The sequence below is a fragment of the Haliaeetus leucocephalus genome, unplaced genomic scaffold, assembly GCF_000737465.1.
Source record: "Haliaeetus leucocephalus isolate CR32 unplaced genomic scaffold, Haliaeetus_leucocephalus-4.0 Scaffold849, whole genome shotgun sequence".
NCBI lineage: Eukaryota > Metazoa > Chordata > Aves > Accipitriformes > Accipitridae > Haliaeetus > Haliaeetus leucocephalus.
In genome coordinates this window covers 3,354,281-3,368,788 of record NW_010973285.1, presented here as the reverse complement: position 1 = coordinate 3,368,788, position 14,508 = coordinate 3,354,281, and the positions used below count along the sequence as shown (strand labels likewise).

The window sequence follows — 14,508 nt, the reverse complement described above, 5'->3', positions numbered from 1 at the left end:
ATCAGTAAGTGATTACTATGATTTGGCAAGTATTAAAAATGCGAATTTTCTCATCAAGGTCATTGGGAGCAGGAGTCACTATGATGATTTGGAATTTGCAGTCTGTGCAAGTAAATGACATAGCACTTTCTGCCATCAAGTTTTCTTATCTGTAGCTCTGGCGGTGGCCTGCCCGCAGCCCAGCTTCACGCCGACAGAGGCCACGGGAGCAGCGCTGTCCCCGCTGCTGCAGAGATGGACGGCAAAGCTGAGGCAGATCGGGTCTTTCTGCAGAAAATGTTGCTGTGATTAACAGATGATCGACAGGTTACATACAAGAGTGCTACTGCAAATACTCTGAAAATATAGGCAACTAATAATTTGGTTATCTCAAACACATTCCTAGTCTTGAACACATTAACATTCGTTGCACTCAGGACAGCAGATGAAGTTAGCTGCTTCAACGTGGCCATGGAAGCGCACAGATCAGGAAAAGCGAGCAATTGTAGATTGCCGGTCGGCATGTTAAGTGCTTTGTGGCTCTGCTGAATGACGCGGACGACAGAGCCCGAACCAGGAGCCCAACACTAGTGAGGCAGCACGAACCCCTGCCGAAGGCGCGGAGATGGCATCGCCGCCCCAAGCAGGCCAAGGCCAGCCGTGCTGAGGGAGACTCATCCCAGTGGCCCCGAAAGGGAGAGCTGCCTTTAACTTCTACCCCCAGCCACTCCGATCTCACCCGTGCTCGAGGGGCTGCGCTTGTTGAGGACGGGCTCCCTCCTCCCGCCCTGCCGCTCCCTAACCCCCACCCCGGCTGGCCGGTGCCACCCGAGGGGGAACAAGGCGCCGCGGCGCTCACGCCTCCACAAGATGGCCGCCACCGCCTCCGCTGAGGGGAGCCGCGCGGGGCGCTGGGGGGAGGGGCGGCCGCCGGCGGAGGGGAGTGTAGCGGAGTGGGGCGGCGGCGCCATGGAGGAGCGGGGCGGCCGTGGGGACAGCGATAGCGACGAGACCGTCGTGGAGGGCTCTTGGACGGAGAGTGATGTGGAGGAGGAGTTCCTTTGGAGGAGGTGGTAAGGCGGTATGGCTCTGAGGCGTACCTGTGCGGGCGTGGCGGCGAGCTGAGGGCGGCGCTCTCGGGGCCGCCCTGAGGAGAGGCGGGCTGGTGCCCCCGGCCTGGGCGGCTCTGGGTTTGATCTCAGCAAAACGCCAGCCGCACGCAGCAGCCATCGCCTCCTGCATCTGGCATCACGGAGTGCAAAGCAGCTCTTCTCGATTATTTCATAAATGTATATTTTTAGTTGGTTTGTTGGTTTTTTTCCTCTATTCAGACCAGTTTTGTATGCCCTCAGACTCAGTAGTTCTCAGCTCTGCAAATGGCCCCATTTATTTTACACATACCTTGTGGGCCTCCGAGTTTGTGCCTCTGGACCCTCCTGAACAACATTTTAATCAGTGGACGTGAAACATACGAGAACCCAACTCAGAAAAAATAAAGAAAACACTGTTAAGTATGATTGCTGCTGATGTTACTTCTCCACAACTTTAACTTGATACCATTTTCATGACATTATCTCCTGTATCCCTTAAGACATGGCAAAGAATTGAAATTACCAAGCAGCTGCACTTCCTTGTACTGGCTTTGTAATACTGGCTTCCAGTATTAACTTGGAATATATGTAAAGCGGTAATGTACCTCCCTATCTTAAGATTTTCTATGCAGAGTGTAAGGGATATCCTCACAGTTAGGGGGTCCTTTACTGTTGGTGTTACTGTCAGAGGTGCACTCGTCCAGTGTGCAGTTAGCAGTGTCCCAATAGCGGAGGTGCCCTTGGCTGCCCTCAACTGCCTTTTGAGTTTATAGGACAGAAAAGCAGAGGATACAACTGTTTAACAGACTTTTTTTCTTTTTAATTTTGCAAAGGTTGCCTTTTCTTAGTAAGGACAAGGCTTTAACAACTGAAATAAGAATTAATGAAGGTAGGGCAGATTCTTTTTTCCGTCTGTGTTGGTTTTTTTCTATGAACTGTTGCTGTGGCTGTTGCCTGAGTCCATGTTATTTAAGGTTAAGTGTTGCATGAAGTTCATTCTTATGAAGTGTATGTGCTCTCATTATATCCATAGTTTTAGCTCCTATTGTAGAAAAATGATCAACACATTTTTAACACTTGAAAAATAGGTTTGCTCTTAATTTCTCCTTTCTTCCTGTGTACTATAACTGAGAATGCCTGGCTTGGTAAGTGTTTGAACTATATATAGGGATATCCTTTTTATTTAGATATGTGTATTGTGTTTGAGTAGAATAAAATAAATGGAATCTAAACACGTAATAGTCATAAAAATGGAAATCTGTACACATAATTGTCATATGTAACTGTAGTTGCATATAATATTTAAAAACAGCCCTTTCCTATTGTTAAGACATCAATTCTCTTTAAATTTAATGTACAAAATTCGGGTAGTGATATTTAAGTGCGTTATTTTAAGTGTATTATCAAATTACTTTCAACCTAAATGTATGCACGCTCATTTAAAGCCTTAAAATCTTCCCTAATAACTCCCTCAGAGCAGGTTGCAGAGCAAGCATGTTGTAGTTACATAATAGTTTTACTGGTACCTCCTTGACATTTTTATATAATCCATTTGACTTGCATCCTGTATATGTTATTCCAGCAATACAGAGACTGCCTAGTCTTTAATTGACACAGGGTGTTCTAAGTGTTCTTCCAGATTTTTTTTTGTCTTTTTGCCGATTTGAAGACTGGAGTGGACTGTAGTTTTTTATCAATGTACTCTGAGTTAATATAAATCTTACCTACAGCCCACTGAAATCTGCAGAAACTTTTCCTATGGGTGTGATTTCCCAATGCTGAACCTTTCATAGTTGGTCAGTAGTTTTGTCTGAGGAAGGAAGCATAATCCCATTTGGAATTTACCTGTGGTTATCCACTGGAATTAAAACCTGGCAACATTGAACATGCATGGTTTAAGGCATGTTTATTTGACTCATTGTTCAGTTTGTGGAGTGGGGATTTGTCTGATCTTTGGGGGGGGGGATGTCTCTGTAAATGTAATAGGTATGTAATAGATTATACTTTTAGCATTTTCCCTGCAGCATTTTATATTCAGTAAGTTGGAATTAATATTCATTATTCATGTGTTTGTGCATACTTGCATGGTAGCAATTTGGTGAAGAGATACATAACATAAAGATTAATTTGATGGGTATTTTATTAATGTCAGTAACAACATTTTAGTTTTGAAACCTAAAGGTCCAACCTTAAGGGTTTCTCTCTTTTTTTTTCCAGAGAGAATTTCTTCCTTTGCATAGTCATTAAAGAAAGTATTCCATATAGGAGTACAAATATTTTTAGTCAGTTGGATCAGGCAGTTTACCAAAATTGCAGTTGTTAGTTTAAAAAATAAGAGGAAAGAGTTAATCTCCTATACGAACTCAGGTAGGATTCCAGAACACTAAGTGAAATAAATTTCCCCCCCAGCTGGTTTTATTCATTTCTGACCTCTCCTATATTGTAGTTTCAAAATCTAGTTAGATAGACTGTTTAACCACTTAAGTGTCTTGCATATCAGAAGCTTTGATACATATACCTCAATTACTGAGTTATGTAGAAATTTATGGAGTTATGGAAAGTTATGTAGAAATTAAGGCAATCAAAACTTCCTTTAATTACTGTATTTTTCTTCTTTTTTTTCTAGGAGCTCCTTCTCCAGAAATCTGTTTTATACAGAAATTTTATGATCACACATATAGTCAGAAGGAAGAACAGATAAATCCAGTAGGTATAGAAATGATATGTCTCCTACACATATCTAACTATTAATTATGAATAAACTCACTGGGCCTCCCGTTCTTTGTGTACAGAAGAGCCTGGTGGCTTGCAGCTGAAATTAACTTTATGGCAGAACAGTTGTAACATGTGTAGCACATTCTCTGCAGGAATGTATCAGAGTCTCTTCTCTGGTATTTCCGGAGGGTATAACCTTTCAAATTTGAGGAATAAGTCCACAACAAAGATGAAGTTGTGGAGCACAGACTTTTTAGTATGTTCCCTTCAGGAGCTGGAAGATAACCATCTGGATTAACTATGCTAGAAAACACCCTTGGTTACTCATCATGAGATTAGCTGTGGTCCAATGATTGGACAATTGTATCTTTAAAAAAGAAAGGGAGATAATCTGAAATGTAGAATATAATATCTGCTTGCGTGATGATGGGGTAATTATTCTACTCTATGTGTAATTCTGCATTCCCTAATCTACTAATTAGCCCACCTTTTAATTTGCCGCAGTTGGTAGCTAGCCCATAAACTTCTGTTCGGTTGAGCAATCAGCTTTCCACCTGCATATGACATGCTCATGAAACAATTGGAAATAAACAGATTTCTGCTCTTTAACCGAGATTGTTTTAAAACCTGTGGCTGTTACACTGTCTTTAGCACTGTGGACTTATCAGTCCAAAGATCACTATCTATGTATCCTTATTCCAGTATGAGAGGGTTTTTTAAAAGAAACTGCTTCCTAGATGACAAAAACTACGTTGCAAAAAGACACTCCTTCTATTGAAGTGAATGTTTTTGCAGAGCATTACAGAATTGCAGATAGATTTGTCTCAACTGACACTGCAGGAAACAGTGAACAAAATCAAAAGGATGCTGTTATTTCAAAGGCTTTTCTCTATAAGTTTACTTTGCTGCTTGCATGTCCCAGGGTTGTCTTGACTGAAGTTTATCACCATTTTCTAAGGACAGAGGGAATGAGGGAAGTGCCCATTTACCCTCTCCCTTTCTTCTCTGGAAGCTGATCTGACTATCTGCTGCCTAACCTAAGTCTTTGACTTCATGGCTGTCACCACAGTAGCCAGTGTGCAATCCCAGTAAGGGATTCTTCCAAGTCTAAGGACCCTGTCCACACAAGTCAGAACAGCAAAGGAACCTAGTACTTTTCAGCAAATAGTTTGGGTAACTCTCACTGTTATTTTACTGTGAGACCTATATAGCATGCCACTGGCAGCTTCCTCATGCACAGTATGGGGACAGTATAAAATTTAAATCTTTACTGAATTCTGTGAGGAACTATATTGGCCTGTCATCCTTGATACTTGCATGCGTAGATTGCACCAGTGTGGCTCTTCAACCACTCTAAGAGCCAACTTGGAATGTGCTTACATAGAAGCTTTCCTTCTTGTCCTGGTTTCAGCTGGGATAGAGTTAACTGTCTTCCTAGTAGCTGGTACAGTGCTATGTTTTGAGTTCAGTATGCAAAGAATGTTGATAACACTGATGTTTTCACTTGTTGCTAAGTAGTGTTTAGACTGAAGTCAAGGTTTTTTCAGCTTCTCATGCCCAGCCAGCGAGAAAGCTGGAGGGGCACAAGAAGTTGGCATAGGACACCTGACCCAAACTGGCCAACGGTGTATTCCATACCATGTGACGTCCCATCTAGTATAGGAACTGGGAAGGAGGGGGGGCGGGGAATCGCCACTCGGGGACTAGCTGGGAAGGAGGGGGGGCGGGGAATCGCCACTCGGGGACTAGCTGGATATTGGTCGGCAGTTGGTGAGCAATTGCCCTGTGCATCATTTGTACATTCCAATCCTTTTATTATTGCTGTTGTCATTTTATCAGTGTTATCATTATCATTATTAGTTTCTTCTTTTCTGTTCTATTAAACCATTCTTATCTCAACCCACGAGTTTTGCTTCTTTTCCCTATTTTCTCCCCCATCCCACTGGGGGGGGGGGGAGTGAGCGAGCGGCTGCGTGGTGCTTAGTTGGTGGCTGGGGTTAAACCACGACACTTCTACTGTGTCCTCAGAAATTATCTTACGTGAATACAGCATCTTGATGCAATATGGTATGAGGGTCGTGCAGCCCAGAGTGGCTGTGAATTTTTTCAGGAAATGTAACATCAGTTCCAGTTGCTCCAGAGAGTCTTGGCTTTCTTTATACTTCAGGTGGCTTGGGGGAGTCTTGGGATATGCAGTCCTATCTTTAAGTGGAATGGCTTTTGTGTCTTATTAGTAATTTATGTAAAGATCAGATCTCAAAATTCTGTTTCCCAACTCAATTACTGAAGGAAGAAGATAATCCTGTAATAAAGCTGATAAAATAAATAATCAAGTTCTTTTTTTACTAACTTGTTAAATTTTTTTTTTCCCATTCAGATACCTCAAGAGGCATATGCATCTAACCAATCTCAGTCTCTACTGCAGTGAGTATAATACATCACACAGGAATTCCAGTCAGGCATATTGTAATTTAACAATTCCATTACACCTCCATTTGTAAGTTATTTTATTCTCAGTGTTCTATTGTGAAGCACTCTTCTTGTTTGCTTAGTGAAGGACCTATATTTATGTCAAAGGCAATTTGGTGACCAATATGGGTCAAACTGTACCTGTATTTGTTTTTATCAATGATACTACCTTTAATGTTGTAAGGGTATAAGCAACGGGAACGACAGTAAACTACTCGGGAAAAACATTAGACAATAAACAAAGATTTGTAATAAATAATATTAGACCTTTTGTTCTTAGAAGCTATGGAAGGATTTCAGTAAAAGATGGATTAGAATAGAAATACAGAAGGAAGTAATGAAAAATAGGAAGAGCCATTTTTTCACTTAGAGAATGAATGTACAAACATAGCTAGCTCTGCTTAGGAAATCTGGAAGTCTTCGTTACTGCATGTCCTTGTAAAGAGAAGCATGCCTCTAAAATAACTGCAGTTGTTTCAACAAGAAATTTTAAGTACAAAACTGCATAAATAAACTCAAAGTACTGTAGAAATTTTCTTAAGCTGAGCAGGTTACAATTCTTTCTGAATAAGAATTTTCTATTGTATTACTTACTTCTAGGGGTTGGATAAAGTGTCCATCACTTACTGAAAATATTTCTAAGCCTGTTTTTTCACTAAGTGCTGCAGTAGAGGGACAGCAAAATAATTCTGTAGGTATGTTGTATTTTGTACAAAACTGAAAGTTGCTCTGTGGCAAAATCATTTGAAAAGCTGAAGATGAGTTCCCATGTAGGTTTAGAATCTGACTATATGTGGCCTTTACAACAGTTGTTTAGTTTTCATAGTTGTCTTGGACTACAAGTTATGTTTTTGTAAGTATCCTGTTAGAACTGTTTGAAGAAATAACTGTTTTCCCAAGACAAGTGGTGTTATTTCCAGTTTAAAATTATTTCATTGCTGTGGAATTTTCTGACAAAAGTTACAGGCCACGTGGTACTCAAGTGCCATATGGATGTGTAAGGTAAGCATGGATGTAACAGTCATTGAAGGCTCCTATATGCTTCTTACTAACATATCCAGGAATCAAAGGCAACTGTAAGACAGGAGAAACAAAAATGCTATTGGTCATTCCCCAGATCTGTCTGTCACCTGCTGCTACTTCAGTTGTACTTCCGTTCCTCTGTGCTCCCAGCAGTGCAGGACTGCCCCATCTGTTTTGCTCTCTCTCTGTTTGAGCTAATTTTTGCTAACCCAGTAGAAAACCATTCACTTTATTTCTGATTACGACATTCCCAGGGAGTCACACGAGTGTCAAAACACGGTGGTGGGAGCAAGGAGGTTGGGACCAGCCCTTTTCAGAGGCAGTAAATTATTGGATTAGTTTAGCTGTATTGTCTAATTGCATTGTAATTACAGAGGGCAGGGCAAAGATCTTATACTGTGGAATGGGCGGCAATTCCATCTGCTGGTAGTCTTTGGAAACACAGGCCTCTAAACCACAGTGAAGAAATGTGACAAAATAGCCCTGGAATATAATTCAGTGACTAACATAGCCTTAAAGCCTAGAAACATTGTCTGTTCCACTTGAGGAACATGACTATAGTAGTTTTTAAGGTTTGAAGCTTCAGCCTTAATCAGGAAGTGAGGCTATTTTACTAGACATGATGAGAAATTTCAGAAGTGGAAAGTACAACTGAAATATTTGTTTACTCTCCTAAATTTTAGATATCAAATGGAATGGATTTCAGAAGGATTCAGAAGAAAAGGTTAGTGTATTTTTACAACTGAATGTATATAACATAATTTAATTTAATTAGCATTAGAGAATATGTGACTGAAAAACACCTGGTTCTTTCATGTTAAAAAGCAGGCACATAGCTGTCAAAACTGACACTGCGTGCATTAGATGAAAAAAACTTAAGAGCTAACCTTTATTTTCTGCTTTTGGGGTAGGAACTGCAGTTTTTAAGCTTGCGGGTCACAAGGGTAGAAGCATGGCAGTAACAGTGAAGTAGGAAAGACATTACCATGACACAGAATCTATAAGGGCTGTTACTTAAGCTAAACTAATGAAGACTTTTAGTAGCTCAAAACATTTTTTCCATCAATGAAAGTTATGGTAGAGGCATTAGGAGGGTCTTTGAGGAGGAACAGAGTATCTGTAACTCTCCTCCTGTTTGGGAGTAGTGACTTACTTGTGGCCAAAAATAGGTAGTACCAGTCTCTTTGATACATCTCTTTGTTAATCCTAAAGCTGGTCGTGAGTGACAGGTTTCACTGCCAATGACCTAAAAGTGAGGGAATATCTTTGAACCTACCTTTTCCCCAATTTGTCAGCTCCTTTCTCAGTGATACTGAAGTGGGGATGATTCCACTCCAGTGTGAGCCTATCTACTTCGATGTTGCAAGGTACTACCTGTTTTCTTTGCCATGCCTTTCTGCTGCTTCCTTTGGGCCAACACTTGCTTGTTTGACCCCCAGCATGAAGTAAGTCTTGGGGAACAACTGTCAGATCCTGTTCAGTTTTTTTTAGTTGGCTTAGTTTTCAGCCAGGTAATCTTTTCAGTCCGGCTCCCCAGATGATTAGGTAAGTACCAGAGCAGCACAAGAGAGGATGTTGAAATGCACAGCTGAAGGCAAGTGGAAGGATGGGGGCTGTGCCAACACTAATTTAGATAAACTTAATGCAATCTGAATATTACAAGTGTAGCTCACAAATACTGATTATTTTAGTAATTTATCTGCTTGCAAGCACTGCTTTTGCACGTGAAAGAAAGAAAACCTTGGAGGGAGGAAGGAATTCCTTGATAGCTTCCAGAAAACACAGCAGCAAAAATTCAACAATATATCCAACCCAGAAATACCTTGAGCAAGAGCTGAAGGTTCTGCAACCACTGACATAAACATCCAGTGGTCAAATGTTCGCTTGATTCTTCTCCACTTCCTCTTTCCCCTTTTCCTTTCCAGCACTCCCTCCATTTTTGGTTTGCAGTCAGTGGAGTCCAAGCAGCAGTGAAGGACTTGAGCAGATTTCTGTTCAGTTAGCAGAGGAAGTGCTGGCAGCATTTCATGAAGGAGTTCTTGGCCTTTGCCTCTGTACCATCTGTCTGTATGCTATTGTCTGCAGCCATGATGTTGCTTATGTCTGCTCTGCTACCTCTGCATTGTTATCTCCTTCTGTTGCCCCTCTGAGGCACAATGCCCTCTTTGTGCCTTTTGATTTCTAGTCTCAGTTCATCCCTGACCGGTTCATTGCTTTCAGGTCTATCTATGCTGGACAAAGAAACTGTCACTGAAATTTGCTCTGTTGCTGTTTCTGCAGCAAGAAGTAACTGCTATTCCCAACTTCTATTGCAATGTCATGGACAGTTTTGAGGATTTCTGTAGCACTAGTGACATCAGTTGCATGGATCCTAGAGAAATGAGAAGATCTTGCTGGGTACATGTAATGCGTGCTGCCATCTGCACTTCTTAGGAAACCTCACATTAACTTACAGCAGGATACCAGTTCCAATATTTCTTCTCTGACATTCCAGTGTGGAGCAATTTACAGCAATATGCAGTGAATTATCTGCTGAAATAACCTGCTTAATGCAGAGACTGTAGCATTATGACTGTTTCATCTAGTCCCGTAGGTTTGTACCTATAAATAAAAAGTTAGAATTCTATATAAATCAATTCTACTTTCCTTTTTTCAGGGAGCCTGATTAAGGTTAATGTTGGGGAAAAAACAGTACTTGCTAAAGTTCACCAAAGACAAATTTGAGACCAGTATGGCAAATTGTTCATGTCTTGTAGCAAATACGATTGATTACATGGTCAAGGTCAAGTACCCGTTGTCTCAGAACAAAGGAAAAAAATGAAATCCCCTAGGCTATTCCTTTTTGAAAAATATACAACTACCAACGTACAACTGTAATACCAAGTTTATTAAATGAAACATTCTCATTGTACAGAATTAGTTAAGTAAAACAAAATCAAAATGCCTTGAAACAAAGATTACCTATGATTAATAGCCTCTGGAGAATAAGCAGATTGAGTGCATTGAGAATATCTCCAGAGAGGATATTTTAGGAGCCTGGAGTATGCAGGTTGGGATTAATCATGGCAGTGAATTACACTTTTTGCATATGGGGTGGTGTTGGCACTGGCAAGATCTGAGTGCTGCAGGAAGAGCTCTTGTGAGAGGAACCAATGGCCATCATAGGCTTCTGTGTACTGATTTGAAAAAAGGGCAGGACAGACACTTTGACAACCAGCAGTGAGTCACTGGGCATGTTAGTTTTATGTATCTGTTTGTGAAAATACAAGATAAATTCATTAATTAACACAATCACTGCACAGAAGTCCTGACACCATAAAATGAGTCGTGATTGATTTTCTTGATTTTGAGGACGTAACAGCTCTGATTTCTGTTGTTGTTAGTCTGTTAATAATGGGGCCAGTACTGTTCAACATTTTCATTACTGGCCTGGAAAATGGAACAGAATGCACTCTCAGCAAGTTCAGAGTGCACTGGGAGAAGTGACTGATGTACCAGGTAGTTGTATTGCCATTCAGAGGGACCTGGACAGCTTGGAAAACTGGACAGAGAGGAATCTCATGAAGTTCAACAAGGGGAAATGCAAAGTCCTGCATCTGGGGAGGAATAACCTCAGGCACCAGTACATGCTGGAGACCAGCTGGCTGGAAAGTAGCTCTGCACAGAAGTACTTGGGGATCCTGGTGGACAATAAGGTGGCCACGAGCCAGTGATACACCCTTGTGACTAAGAAGGCGAACAATATTGTGGGCTGCATTAGGAAGAGTGTTGCCAGCAAGTTGAGGGAGGTGATCCTCTACTCAGAACTGGTAAGGCCACCTCTAGAATACTGTGACCGGATCTGGGTCCTCAGCGCAAGAAGGATTAAAGGACTGGTGCATCTGGTTCTGTAAGGCCTTTGACACGGTCCCCCACAACATCCTTCTCTATAGGTTGGAGAGATACGGATTTGATGGATGGACTGTTCGGTGGATGAGCAGTGGGTTGGATGGTTGCATCCAGAGGGTAGTGGTCAACAGCTCAATGTCCAGATGGAGATCAGTGATGAGTGGTGTCCCTCAGGGGTCTGTATTGGGACTGTTTAACATCTTCATCAATGACATAGACAGTGGGATCAAGTGCACCCTTAACAAGTTTGCAGATGGCACCAAGCTGAGTGTTGACATGCCTTAGGGACAGGATGCCATCCAGAGGCACCTGGACAAGCTCGAGAAGTGGACCCATGTGAACCTCATGAGGTTCAACAAGGCCAAATGCAAGATCCTGCACCTGGGTTGGGGCAACCCCCGGTATGAATAACAGCTGGGGGTCAAGGGATTGGGAGCAGCCCTGTGGAGAAGGACTTGGGGGTACTGGTGGATGAAAAGCTGAGCATGACCCAGCAATGTGCACTCACAGCCCAGAAAGCCAACTGTATCCTGGGCTGCATCAAAAGAACCAGGTTGATGGAGGTGATTCTGCCCCTCTACTCTGCTCTGGTGAGACCCCACCTGGAGTACTGTGTCCAGCTCTGGAGTTCTCAGCACAGGAAAGACATGGACCTGTTGGAGCGGGTCCAGAGGAGGGCCACAAAAATGGTCAGAGGAATGGAACACCTCTCCTGTGAGGACAGGCTGAGAGAGTTGGGGTTGTTCAGCCTGGAGAAGAGAAGGCTCTGGGGAGACTTCAGTGCTTAAAGGAGGCTTATCAGAAAGATTACCCAGAAAGCAAGAATGAAAGGTTGCCCAGAGAGGTGGTAGATGCCCCATCCCTGGAAACATTCAAGGTCAGGTTGAATGGGGCCCTGAATAACCTGATCTAGTTGAAGATGTTCCTGCTCATTGCACAGGGGTTGGACTAGATGACCTTTAAAGGTCCCTTCCCACCCAAACTATTATGTGATTCTATGATCTTTCCTGTGAGGACAGGCTGATAGAGCTAGGACTGTTCAACCCAGAGAAGAGAAGACTCAGGGGATCTTACCAATGTGTATGAACACCTGACAGGAAAGCATGAAGATGGGGGAGGCAGACTTCTCATTAGTGCCCACTGATAGGACAAGAGGCAATGGACACAAATTAAAAAGAAGGAAACCCCATCTGAACACAAAACCCCCAACTTTTTAACAGTGAGGGTAGTCAGACACTGGAACAGGTTGCCCAGAGACGTTGTCCATTCTCCATCTGTGGAGATACTCAGAACCTGACTGGACATGGTCCTGGGTAACCTGCTGCAGCTGACACTGAGCAGCAAGGTTGGACTAGATGATCTCAAGAGGTCCCTTCCAGCCTCAACTGTTCTGTGATTCTCTATGCATCCCTCACATCCCAGTATATTGCAGTAATCTTCAGCTCAGTGTTCTCACAAAAGCTGGTAATGTTGATCCTTCTGAAGCCATAACTCTTTTGTAGTCATTCTCTTACATGTTTATGTTGAAAGCTGAACTTCTCTGCTGTTATTTGACTCATACCTAGCAGATACAGGAGTCCACTTAACATTTCCACTCCACCCATATGATTTATGCTTCAGTATTACTCAGTCCAGTTTTATCTTGTAACATTTGCAAGCCACAGTCTGTGACACCAAATAGCCACCAATTTTGCGATAACTTTTCAATTGTTCTCAAACACATGGCAAAAAAATCCTTGCCTGTCAAGTTTCACCAAGGTGATGTGAATGCACTGCCGTCTGCTGGAACTGACAGGCCAGATTTAAGCTTGCTCAGGTGGTGCACAGGGAGAGGTAGACATCTAAGCCTTGGCTAAGCCTGGCTCACCCACTGGCCTTCGGTGCAGTGAGTTTATTAACATACAGTTTTTATATCCATGGTCAAGTGAGTTGGTATTTTTAGATGAGACTTCTGCTTGACTTCCCTATCCATCTCCTTCCTCTGGTGCAAGGTTCTGAATCGGCTGAGGCTGGAGCTGACTGTGGCCATGCTCAGCTGTTACCCAGTGTGTGCTTACTGGGTAAGATGGGGAGACAAGAGATTCTGGGCTGATGCTAGAAGGTCAGCAGGATTTGGGCCTGGATTAAGGAGCACCTTGATTTGGATTTATACTGGGAATAATTGAGAAAGGAAGATAGTGGGATTTAAATCAAGGCTTTCAAAGTAGTGTGCTCATGCTCAGTGGAAGAGATTCACGGATGCCATGAGATGGTTGGCATTCACACCCTAGAAAGAATTAGCAGCCTTATGCCAAAGAGATACCATTCTCTCTTTGGCATTCTTAGATAGGAACCCCTTTTTAAAATGAGTTGCTGAAGCATAGTTCTTCTGGTGGAGGATAGACCTGAACCTGCATTTACCACAATGTTGATATTTTACTGCTAAGCTACTGACTGAGGGGGAATCCTGCATCTCCTTTGAGTGAAACTTATGTGTGTTCAGACCATATTTACCAGTCTTGGATCCACAGGAGAGAGAACTCCCTGTTTTGGTTCAGTTCCCAGCTAGCTCAGCCTTGCTCCTTCAGCAGCTCCTCTGTTCTTTTCAACAGACAATTGAAGGTACAGGGACCTTAGGCACTGGGGCTTTAAGTGTCTTCATGGATAAGTGGCAGCTGAGGATGGATTTTAGGGAGGGAAAGTTTTGACTTTTATTATGTTTTGCAGATTGTAATTACTTGTAGAGCAAGTCCCACAGGGTTTTGCCAACAGAAATGAGTGCTAAAGAAAATTAGGCACCAGTAGTTGGTTGAGAGTTTTGTGAACACCAGTCACATTTAAGTGTTGGATTTCAGCTGACATTTGGGTTTTTAGAATCTTGCAAAATTAGTTATTTATTCCTGCCTGATCCTTCTCCATTAATATAAATGTAAGTTTCACCTGCCCTTCAACAAATGCACTAAGCCTTTTTCTTAGGAAATTTATAATACACGTATGTGCTGTTTATACCACAGTTCTTCAAGTACAGAAAGTTACACCAGTGGGTTTTTTTCCCAGTTGTTTAAGGTCTGCACAAATTACAGAAGTGGTCTAAAAAGAAACTGTAATTCAATACAGCAAAGTAAGAAGTAGTCAGTACTTAAAAAGGAACAACTAGCTGCACAGGTACAAGATAAAAAACAGCAGACTGGGGAATAATTTTTCAACAAAGAATCAGGGATTTATAGTGGCTTACAAACTGAACATGAGTCAATGCTGTCAGATTTCTGCCCTTTCTGTTTTATTGTGTGTGAGCTTTATCAAAATTGTGTTACCAGTGGTTAAAGGATTCTTGCACTGCCCAGTATTGCCACTTGCTGGCAGC

At 42.2% G+C, this 14,508-nt stretch overlaps 1 protein-coding gene across 1 annotated transcript in view; it reads left to right on the top strand.

The window, feature by feature from the left end:
* Positions 1 to 948: 948 nt before the first annotated feature.
* ANKRD31 (ankyrin repeat domain 31) overlaps positions 949 to 14,508 on the top strand; it is a 75,368-nt gene continuing 61,808 nt past the window's right edge. The window contains exons 1-3 of the mRNA XM_010582871.1: positions 949 to 1,052; positions 1,904 to 1,959; positions 3,697 to 3,776. Of these exons, the coding sequence (XP_010581173.1) occupies positions 949 to 1,052; positions 1,904 to 1,959; positions 3,697 to 3,776 (240 nt within the window). The remainder of the gene's footprint in view (positions 1,053 to 1,903; positions 1,960 to 3,696; positions 3,777 to 14,508) is intronic.